General features: G+C 44.4%; 1 protein-coding gene across 1 annotated transcript in view; it reads right to left on the minus strand.

Annotated features, from left to right (window-relative positions):
- Nucleotides 1-10,031, minus strand: part of MED9 (mediator complex subunit 9) — a 20,385-nt gene extending 10,354 nt beyond the window's left edge. The window contains exon 1 of the mRNA XM_004381015.2: nt 9,746-10,031. Coding sequence (XP_004381072.1) covers nt 9,746-9,972 — 227 coding nt within the window. The 5' untranslated portion in view covers nt 9,973-10,031. The remainder of the gene's footprint in view (nt 1-9,745) is intronic.
- Nucleotides 10,032-11,442: the final 1,411 nt, after the last annotated feature.

Raw genomic sequence — 11,442 nt, forward strand, 5'->3', positions numbered from 1 at the left:
TGCTCTTTTTTGAGTGTTGTTTGCTTGACATATCTTTTTTCCATCCTTTGAGTTTTAGCCTGTTTGTGTCTTTAAGTCTAAGATGTGTCTCTTGTAGGCAGCATATAGACGGATCATGCTTTTTTATCCAATCTGCCACTCTGTCTCTTTATTGGTGCATTAAGTCTGTTTACATTCAGCCAAATTATTGATAGGTATGAGTTTAGTGCTGTCGTCCTAATGTCTTTTTTGGTGTGTTGTTCACAGTCTCTTTGTTCCCCTTAATTTTCTGTGCTGAGTTGTTGTTCTTTATGTATTTTTTTTCATCTTTTTCATTGTTGATTTTGTGTCTGCTGAGTCTTTATATTTTTCTACTTTTTAATTTCAATTTGTAGGATTGTTAGATTCCTTTGTGGTTACCTTAATATTTACCTTTATTTTTCTAAGTTTATACCAGTCTTTTATTTGTTTGTATCATCTTAACTTCCCCTCCATATGAAAAATCTACGTCTACATTTTTTTAGTCCCTCTTTTTTGTTTTAATGTTGTGCTTTTTTACATATTGATATCTCTGTTTCCCGATTTTCAATGTTTTAGCTTTGATGTATTTTCGACTTCCTTATCTGAGTCATTATCTGGTTGCTCTGTCATATGTTCTAGTCTTGCTTTGTTATCTGATGCTATTGATTATCTAACCGGAGGACTCCCTTTAGTATTTCTTGTATTTTGGTTTGGTTTTTGCAAATTCCCTAAACTTCTGTTTAACTGGAAATGCTCTAATTTCACCATGTATTTGAAAGACAGTTTTGCTGGATATATAATTCTTGGCTGGCAGTTGGTTTCCTTCAAGGCTTTATATATGTCATCCCATTGCCTTCTTGCCTGCATGGTTTCTGCTGAGTAGTCTGAGCTTATTCTAATTGACTCTCCTTTGTAGATGACTTTTCTTTTATCCCTAGCCACTCTTAAAATGCTCTTTATCTTTGGTTTTGCTAAGTTTGATTATAATATATCTTGGTGACTTTCTTTTGGGATCTACCTTATGTGGGGTTCTATGAGTATCTTGTATAGATAACTTCTCATCTTTCACGATATCTGGGAAGTTTTCTGCCAACAAATCTTCAACAATTATCTCTGTATTTTCTGTTATCCCCCCCGTTCTGGTACTCCAATCACTTGTAGGTTATTTCTCTTGATAGAGTCCCACATAATTCTCAGAGGTTCTTCATTCTTTTATCTGATTTTTCCTCAAATAAGTTGGCATCAAGTGCTTTATCTTCAATGTCACTAATTCTGACTTCTACTGCCTTAATTCTGCTCCTATGACTTTCTACTGAGTTGTCTAATTCTGAAATTTTATTGTTAATCTTCTGGATTTCTGATTGCTCTCTATGGATTCTTGCAGCCTATTAAAGTTGTCATTATGTTCTTGAATAACTTTTTTAAGTTCTGCTACTATTTCTGCATTTTGCAAAATTTCCTAATTTCTGGAAGAGTTCTGTATATTAATCTTTTGTATTCTGCCCCTGGTAATTCCAAGAAATTCTCTTCCTCCAGAGAATTTATTCTTTATTTTGGGAGCTTGCTGAAGCCATCATGGACTGCCTCTTTATGTGATTTGATATTGACTGCTGTCTCCAAGCTATCAATAAGTTATTATAATTTTATTTTATATTTGTTTAGTGTGTCCTAGCTTGTTTTGTTTTGATATGCCCAAATAGGCTACTCATGTGTGCTAGTTTGATTACTGGCGCCTTTGGAGCTCTAACATCCTGTCACCAGGTAGTTAGTTCCATAACTAAGTATGTGCACACAAGAGTCCATTAAATTTTCCTGTATGGGTTCAGCTCAGGTGTCCAGGCAGTCGGTCACCAAGTGTGTGGTGCAGGCTCTCACCTACAGTCTTAGAGAGGCATGGATGATTGGTGTAGGCACAGGTATCTGGCTGCGGTAGGGGGTCACACACTGAACAAGACAGGGGGCTAACGGCTTCCCGAGTGTCTGGAAGGAAAGCGTGTCCTTCTTCCCTAGAGCGAGTAGGTAGGTGAGTTTTGCGGCCAGACTATGAGCACCCTACTCTGTTGGCTGTGAAGATTTGGGGGTACCACTTATTCTTGGACCCCTGTAGCAGGTGACTAGGTGGCATAGGTGGAGCCACCAGTCCTCAAGCCCCTGGTGCGGATCAATAAAGGTGCCTGCTTAAAGGGCAGGGCTGTGTCAAGGGTCACAAATCTGCCACTTCACAGCTGAAACAGTTGAAGTTAGACTTCAGGTGTTTACCCTGTTGTACTGTGGCAGTGAGGGCTTACGTTGTTGAGATGGGTCCACACAAGTCCATACAGGGGTGGAAGGCACTCAAAGTCTACGGACCCCTTATGCCTGTGCCTAGCAAAGGAGCTGTGCCAACCCTGAGTTCCTGGCTTAGGGGAGCCAGTAGCTTATTTGTTCCCTCTCCAAGGCTAGAAGAATGGGTCAGGGTGCCTTTCGGGATCTACTTCTGGCCCAGGAGACTCAGAGACTTCAGAAGGCTGGACTGGTGCAGAGCGGGGAGGGAGGAGGTAAAAGGGAGGCAGGTTTTTCCCAAAGGGTTTTTTTTTTTTAAATCCCTGCGAAAGGCCACACACACGTACTTATCTTTAGCCACTTGGGAGCTGCTTTTCACTGGTTCGAAGTGTCCAAGGAGAATCTCTGCTGGCGGATCTCTCTTGATGTGGAAACTGCCTCCCGAGCGTGCACACGGAGCTGTCTGCCTGCTTCACTGTGTACTTCGGAGCCAGTAGGAGCTGAAAAGCTGCGGCTCCAGCCAGGTCCCGGTCTGGCACTTCTCACTTCTTCAGAACTGTCTCCCTCTCCCCCCGCAACTCAGTCCGATTCCTCAACTTTGCCTTGTTCAAAGCTCCTAGAGATTCATATACAATCAAATCACTTGTTTTTCCAGGTCTTTGTTGTAAGAGGGCTATAGGAAGCCGTCTGACTACTCTGCCTTCTTGGCCCCACCTCCTAATTTGTACTCATTGTTGATGAGTATTTGGAGTGTTTGTAATTTGTCATATTGCTATCAGAATGGCAATTAACATGTGCACTTGTGCAAACATTTTTGTAAGATAATTTCTTAGAAGTGGGATTTCTGGGTCAAAGGAAAACTTCTGACCAAAAATTTTATTACCAAAATGCTCTCTAAAGAAGCTGAACTGACGTGCACTCCAGTGGCAGGGGGCAACGCTAGCTTTTACTTATTTATCAGCCACCTGTCTCTCTCTCCCCTAGTCCTGCCATCACCTATGGGCCTGTGGGAAAGAGGCTCTGAGCTCACAACCATGCTTCTATCTGCTCACAGGGTTACATGTGAAAGACATTCTCCCTGGAAGAGAAGCAGTAAGAGGTTATGCTGCTTAAAGTTGGAAAAACCACCACTGTACAAAATATTCCAGAATTTGTCCATCTGCTCCCACCTCCTCACTTGCCGAGAGCTGCTCCAAGCCCAGCCCTCCTTCCTAGATTTCAGCTCCCTGGTTTCAACAGTTACCAGTGTTTCCCTGGAGTCTGGGGAGACCTGGGAAGGCCTCCTCCACGTGCCTGTCTCAGGTGGTGGCACCCCACTAACCCAGCTGTGGTGTGCTAGAGAATGGTCATTCTTTTGTTTGTTTGCTTATTGTTGTAGTTTAAGTGAAAGTTTACATTTCAAGTCAGTCTCTTATACAAAAATTTATACATAGTTATGTGACCCTAACTGCTCTCCCTATACTGTGATGGCATGCTTCTCCTTTCTACTCGTGATTTCCCATGTCCATTCAACCAGCTCCTAACCCTCTCTGCCTTCTCATCTCACGTCCGGACAGAAGCTGCCTGTTTAGCAGAGAACAGTCATTCTTGATGCGTCCCACTGCTTCCAACACCCATCCAGTAACCAAGCCCACCTCCTCCTCCCCTCCCACTGTCACTCATTTCCCATAGGCCCAGGTCCGCTCCTTCTAAAATCTCAGATGTTTTCCCACCCCAGCCTCCAGACAACACCTACTAGGTGAGTCCAACCCCTGAGGAGGGCCAAGCAGCCTATTACCTTCCCAGGCTCCATGCTCCACTGTTCCTGAAGCCCCAGCGAAATGCTCGACCATTGCACTTCTTACACTGTACTACATAGTTGCTGGGGCCGAATACTTGCCTTCCCCAGCTTATATTCTAGTGGAGCCCAGCAGGTGCTTGATCAATTATACTGCATGAATGAACACAAATGAAGTGGCAGAAGAGTGAATAGGTTTTTAAGCAGGCTTAGAAATAATCCCAAACTATCTACAAATATTCTCTATCAGGGCCTCATTCTTTTTACTGGGCTCTGGCTGAAGGAGAAGCAGCAGTGGATGGCTAAGGGCTTCAGCAAACCCAGTGTGGACAAGCCCCGTGGACCCGCCAGGTCACTCATGGACCCTCCGCCGAATGGGAGACTGCTTCCTGCAACACACCCAGACAGCCTCAGCTGGCATGGAGGGCCACTCAGACTAAAACTGACGCCTGTGTGGGAAGAAGCAGGTCAACAATGCCCTGTACCCGTGACAGAGGTCTTGCTGACCTGCCTCAACACAGACTTGCTGTAAGCAGTCGACCCAAGCTTAAAGGGTAAAGGACAACTCAGTGTGTTCATCACTTGAACTACCTCTGTCATGTCAAAGATGGCTGCCCACTACCACCCAGCAACCTAAAAAATCCAAATTTTAAACAATTTAAAAATGTAATTAAAAAATTTAAAAAGCACCCATGTTGACTGAATACTTCTGCTTGGTGGGTCAAAACCATAGGGCCAGGCAGTGACAACTGCAACCCAGAATTCCTTGGCTGGGACACTCAGTTCCAGACTCAGATTAGATTTGCTGAGTTTGAAGGAAAAAATATATCTGTATAAATCTAACTTTCCCTGGTCCAACAGATCTCTTTCATTCCTCCTTCATTATGTCTGTACTTCCATAATGTGGCTTCCATATACACCAAGAAAGGTCTCAAAGAGTTGGGATTTATAACATTTCTTACAAGCATAAAAAAGGTCCCTGCAATGCTAGGAGCCCTAATACATGGCATAAACACAATATGAACTACAAGTAACAATGCAAAAGCACAAGAAAAGAGACTAGATAATAGGGAGCTCCTAAAAATCAAACACTTATGCTCATCAAAAGACTTCACCAAAGAGTCAAAAGACAACCTACAGACTGGGAAAAATTTTTGGCTACGACAAATCTGATCAGCATCTGTCTAATCTCTAAAATCTGTAAGATACTGTAAAACCTCTACAGCAAAAAGACAAATAACCCAATTGAAAAATGGGCAAAGGATATGAACAGGGACTTCACCAAAGAAGATATTCAGGTGGCTAACAGACACATGAAGAAATGCTCACAATCATTAGCCATTAGAGAAATGCAGATCAAAACTACAATGAGATATCATCTCACCCCAACAAGGCTAGCCTTAATCCAAAAAACACAAAATAATAAACGCTGGAGAGGTTGTGGAGAGACTGGAACACTTATACACTGTTGGTGGGAAGGTAAAATGGTACAACCACTTTGGAAATCAATTTTGTGCTTTCTTAAAAAGCTACAAACAGAAATACCATACGATCCAGCAATCCCACTCCTTGGAATATATCCTAGAGAAATAAGAGCTGTCACACCAATAGATATATACATAGCCATGTTCATCACAGCACTGTTCACAATAGCAAAAAGATGGAAACAACCTAGGTGCCCATCAGCAGACGAATGGAAAAACAAATTATGGTATATCCACACAATGGAATACCACGCAATGATAAAGCACAACGATGAAGCCGTGAAACGTCTTATAATATGGAGGAATGTGGAGGGCATTATGCTGAGTGAATTTAGTCAGTCATAGAAGGACAAATATTGTATAAGACCACTATTATAAGAACTCAAGAAAAGGTTTAAACACAGAAGAAAACATTCTTTGATGGTTACAAGGGTGGGGAGGGAGGGTGAGGGTTATTTGCTAACTAGATAGTAGATAAGAATTATCTTAAGTGAAGGAAAGGACAGCATACACTACAGGGGAAGTCAGCACAACTGGACTAAACTAAAGCTAAGAAGTTTCCTGAATACAATCAAACACTCTGAGGGACAGAGTAGCAGGCATAGGGGTCTGGGGACCATGCTTTCAGGGGACATCTAGGTCAGTTGGCATAACAAAGTTTATTAAGAAAATGTTCTGCATCCTACTTTGATCAGTGGCGCCTGGGTTCTTAAAAGCTTGCAAACAGCCATCTAAGATGCATCAATTGGTCCCAACCACCTGGAGTAAAGGAGGATGAAGAATACCAAAGACACAAGGAAAGCATTAGCCCAAGAGACAGAAAGGGCCACATAAACCAGAGACTTCATCAGCCTGAGACCAGAAGAACTGGACAGTGCCCGGCTACCATGAATGACCGCCCTGACAGGGAACACAACAGAGTCCCGCATGGAGCAGGAGAAAGGTGGGGTGCAGAACTCAAATTCTAGTAAGAAGACCAGACTTCATGGTCTGACTGAGACTGGAGGTACCCCGGAAAGCATGGTCCCTCGGTTCTCTATCAGCCCAGAACTAAAACAATTTCCAAGGCCAACTCTTCAGACAGGGATTGGGCTGGACTGTGGGACATAAAGTGATACTCATGAGGAGTGTGCTTCTTAGCTCAAGCAGATACAAGAGACTAAACAGGCTGCTTCTGTCTGGAGTTGGGATGGGAAGGCAGAGAGGGTTAGGAGCTGGTTGAATGGACATGGGGTAACAGGGGTGGAAAGGAGGAGTGTGCTGTCACAGTACGGGGAGAGCAATTAGAGTCACATAACAATGTCTGTATAAATTTTTAAAGGAGAAAAAATAAAAAATAAAAATAATCACATTAAAGAAAAAGAAAAAAAAAAAAGGTCCCTGGGTGGCAGTTTGTGCTTGACTACTAACCGAAAGGCTGGTGGTTCAAACCCTGCCAGCAGCACTTTGAAAGGCCTGACGATCTGCTTCTGTAATGATTATAGCCAAGAAAGCCTTATGGAGGAGTTCTACTTTGTAACCTATGTGGTCATCATAGTCAGAACTAACTTGACAGCAAAGTTTTTTTTTTCTTTCTTTATATAATCTATTTTATTTTTTGTTGTTGTTGAGCGGCAAGAGGTTTTTATAGGCATAGAAACGAGACTTTTCCCTTTCCTCATTCTTTAAAAATAACAAATGTGTAGTCTTAATCATTCACTAACTATGATAAAGAAACTACCAAAAACCAAACCGGTTGCTGTCGAGTCGATTCCGACACATAGCAACCCTATACGACACAGCAGAACTGCCCCACAGGGTTTCCAAGGAGAGGCTGGTGGATTTGAACTGCCAACCTTTTGGTTAGCAGCCAAGCTCTGAACCACTGTGCCACCAGGGCTCCGAGAAACAAACTTGGTGGGATAAAAGTGACAAGCTTTTCTCAACACCATACAGTGTGTATGTCCCAGCCCAGGGACCAGGTAGTATCCTGGGAGTGTGAGGTGGGGCTCCCAGGCAGCAGAGCTGACCACCTGGAGGAGGTGGAAAGTAAGCATGCAATATTTCCATGGGTACAGAAAGGAAGGCAGGCATTCCTGGAGGGGTCTAGGCTACACACAGCCTGGAGGAAAGGATCTTGTGGGCTTCACCCACCCGAAAGACACCTAAATAAGAATGACTCTTTCCAGGGTCTGTGCTGGTAGGCAATCTGAAGACGGTCTGCAGAGATCCCTGAATGGAGGGCTAAAAGTTTGGGCTCTATTTGAAACCACGACCCTAAACCTCCAAAACAAGAAACCAAATCCCATGAGGTATTTGGTTATACATAAGCAGTCTCAGCAGCTGCTCTTTTGTTGTTGTTGTAAACACATATATCAAAAATTTTTGCCATTTCAACTTTTTATAGGTGTACAACTTATTGACAGCAATTATATTAATTGGCTGTGCAATCCCACCCTCAATCAATGTGATTTTTCCATCAGAGTCATCAAAATTTTAAGTTCACATCTCCTATTGCTAGAACTTTACCCTAAGAGACTCCCAACAGTTCATCGAGATATCATTTACAAAGCTGTTCACCCCAGCACTAACAGAAACAGCAAAACAGCACAAATAATGCAGGCGTCCTTGAGCAGGAGCTGCTTAAATACATGATGCGTCCGTAACATGGAGGATGACACAACTTGTGGACAGGGAAGAGCGCTGGGAGGGGTGGAGGGAGAGGCTCACTTTCCACATTATATCCACACAACTTTATTATTTTTTTTTAATGTTTTCTGGGTGGCAGATTTACGGGTCATTTCAGGTTAATAGAATGTGTACACTTTGTGTTTTCATTTTCCCAGATTTTTTAAAAACTAGTGTAAGTATATCTGGGTTAACCTGGATAAGCCCTTCATAATCCAGTACTGATCCAGGATTGTTAGGTATGCATTTGCATTTGTGTTTGCAAACTCACTGCTGCCAAGAATAGAGTCTGCCTTACTTTTGTTCATGCGAAGTGAAGCCAAATGAAGTCAGGGTCTAACGTGGGAACAAAGGTTTTGCAATAGTTTGAAGAGAAATGGTGGAAACATCATGTATCCCACAGCAAGTGAATTTAGGCTGCCTAAACTCAAAAGAATCTGGGCCATTAATGGTCAGTATCGTCATGTTGGAGCCTTGGTGGCACAGTGGTTAAGAGCTCAGCTGCTAACCAAAAGGTAGGCAGTTGGAATCCACTAGCGACTCCTGGGAAACCCTATGGGGCAGTTCTACCGTGTCCTATATCGGGTTGCCGTGAGTCGAAATCGACTCGACAGCAACGGGTTTGGGTTTTTTTTGGTTTTATCTTCGTGTTGTGAGCAGCAATTCCATTTCCGCAAATCATCAAAGGTCATAATTAATGTGCACTTGAATTTTGTTGGAATAGTAATTTTGTTTTGATCTACTTTGTGCATTTATTTTGGTTTAATGGCTGAATAAGAGTTACAAGCATAAGGGGTTTACAACTAGTATCCTGTAGATACATATTTAAGTAACATAACAATAAAAATAACAGGTAAAAATGAGGATCAGGGAGACCTTTGGTTGTTTTTCCTTTACAAAGGTCGGTTTGAAAACGCAGGCTAACTTGAAGGCTGGCCAACAGGATGACAACCACCTCCTCTGGTATTATGTTAAAAGGAAGTTAGTGCCACTGGATCTAATCTGGCGGGGAACTTGTTTCCTTTAATGTTCCCCATCATCACCCTTTCCCTCTCCATCATCTTAAATTATGTGTCATTCCCATTCGTCTTTTTTCCTTCTAACTGGCACATCCCACAGCACTCAGCAGTGTGCCACACAGGGAGAAGGACCCAAACCTGTTGGCTGAATAGAAAAAGGGAACCAAAGTGAGTATTATCCCCATATAACAGGTGAGAAAACAGAGTCAGAGAAGCTGAACTTGATCAAGATGGCTGGGATGCAAACTTTTTTTTTACTCCAGAGCCTGTGCATTTAGTCTCTGAGCTGGTTTCATTCTTATGTATATCGTCTGGCCATCAGGAGGCCTGGCAACTCTTAGGGCTCAAGGCATTTGCTGACCTCGTGGAAAGGCTCTGCGTGGTCCTGGGAAAGGCCTCTTCCCCCTCTGGATCCCCGTTTAACCATCCGTAAAATGGGGGCGGCCCCAAAAGCGCCTAGGCCTCTCCCAGCTCTGACACGGATGTGACGCGAAGCAGGAGGGAATGTCGTGGATGGTCCTCTTTTAGGGCCTTACCATTTGATGATGTTGTGAACCAAGGGTAAAAAGGAGTAGTTCTCCTCCTCCTTCACGCCCGAGGGTGACTGCGGCCTCGGCGCCGGCGACTGCTGCGGCTGAGGCGCAGCGACTGGTGTCGGCGGCTGAGAAGGCGGCAGCGGCTTTGTCTCTGGCAGCGACGGCTCGGTCGGCGGCGGTAACGCATCCTCCGCCTGACGGCCGGTGGCCACACCAGCAGATGCCATAGCGTTTAGGGTCGGTCAGTCAGTCAGCTGAACCCCGCGGGCTCAGCACACCCGAAAGCGTCACGAATTCCACACGTCACCACCGCGCGCCAGCAAGAAAGCTCTGCGCGTGCGCACTGGCGTATGGGGGGGCGGGGCAAAGGGGCTGGGGCGGTGCAGGGTGACTGTTGCTAGGTATTACACTGTTGGCGGGTCTGGGGTGCTCTGAGTTTAGTTGTGAGTCAGCATGGCTAAATTATTAAATACTCGGAAATAGGAGACTTATTTCGGAAACTAACCCAGTCTTCTTATTCCTATTCATCTGACGAAGAGAGCCCAAACGCAACGAACACGGAAACCTTGCCATAAATAAGGCTCAGCGTGGCCCAAACCCAACCCGTTGCACTCCAGTTGATTCTGACTCAGTGAGAGGGCAGAGTAGAACTGCCCCACAGGGTTTCCAAGGAGCGGCTGGTGGATTGAACTGCCAACTTTTTGGTCAGCAGCCATAGCTCTCAACCACCGCGCCACCAGGGTTCCCAGCGTGGCCCAGTCCTCTGGGAAGGTCTCCTGGAGAAACAAATGGAACTATGGGAAGAGTAGGCAACATGTATTGAGCAACTGCTGTGTCTAAGGCACGGGGCTATACTGGCACTGAGAATGCAGAAACGAAGGACTTGCACTTCCTACACGAGGCAAGAGGGGAGAAACAGGCTGAATCTCATCTTGGAAGACTGTGCCCTAAACCCTAAGGTCACAGAGAGGAATAGATTGTGGTCCTGCAAAGTTCCGAATGGCTGGGTAGGGAAGTACTACATAATTCAACTCAACACACATTTAATATACACCTAATGTATAACAGGTGCTTTGCTAAATGTGTGTGGGGAGGTGGGGGGAGGCTGTCCTAACTTCAGTAAAAGGCAGAAGGGGATTGTTGCTGTTGGGTGCCCTGTGGTCCATTCCGACTCATAGCAAACCATGTGACAGTAGAACTATCCCATAGGGTTTCCTAGGTTGTAGTCTTTACCCAAGCAAATAGCCCCATTTTTCTCCTGCAGATCCTCTGGGTGGGTTTCAACCTCCAACCTTTCATTTAGCAGCTGAGCAATTAACCATTCTGCCACCAGGACTCCTTTAGAAGAGGATTACACCCACCTGCCCCGGCCCCAGCCAAACAAAACAAACCTAAACCTGTTGCCATGGAGTAGATTCCAGCTCACAGAGACCCCATGTGTTACACAGTAGAACTGCTCCATAGGGTTTCTTGGCTGTAGTCTTTATGGAAGTAGATCACCAGGCCTTTCTTCTGCAGGGCTGTTAGGTGGGTTTGAACCGCCAACATATAGATTAATAATCCAGCACAAATCTGTTTGCGCCACCCAGGGACCTAGACAGGGATTCATGCCAGGAATAATAATATATATCATAGACGTAGAATTTCAGATACTCTCCATACCTTTAGGCCAGTTCCTTAAGCCTCTAGGTCGCAGT

This window comes from Trichechus manatus, unplaced genomic scaffold (assembly GCF_000243295.1).
Source record: "Trichechus manatus latirostris isolate Lorelei unplaced genomic scaffold, TriManLat1.0 scaffold00080, whole genome shotgun sequence".
Taxonomy (NCBI): domain Eukaryota; kingdom Metazoa; phylum Chordata; class Mammalia; order Sirenia; family Trichechidae; genus Trichechus; species Trichechus manatus.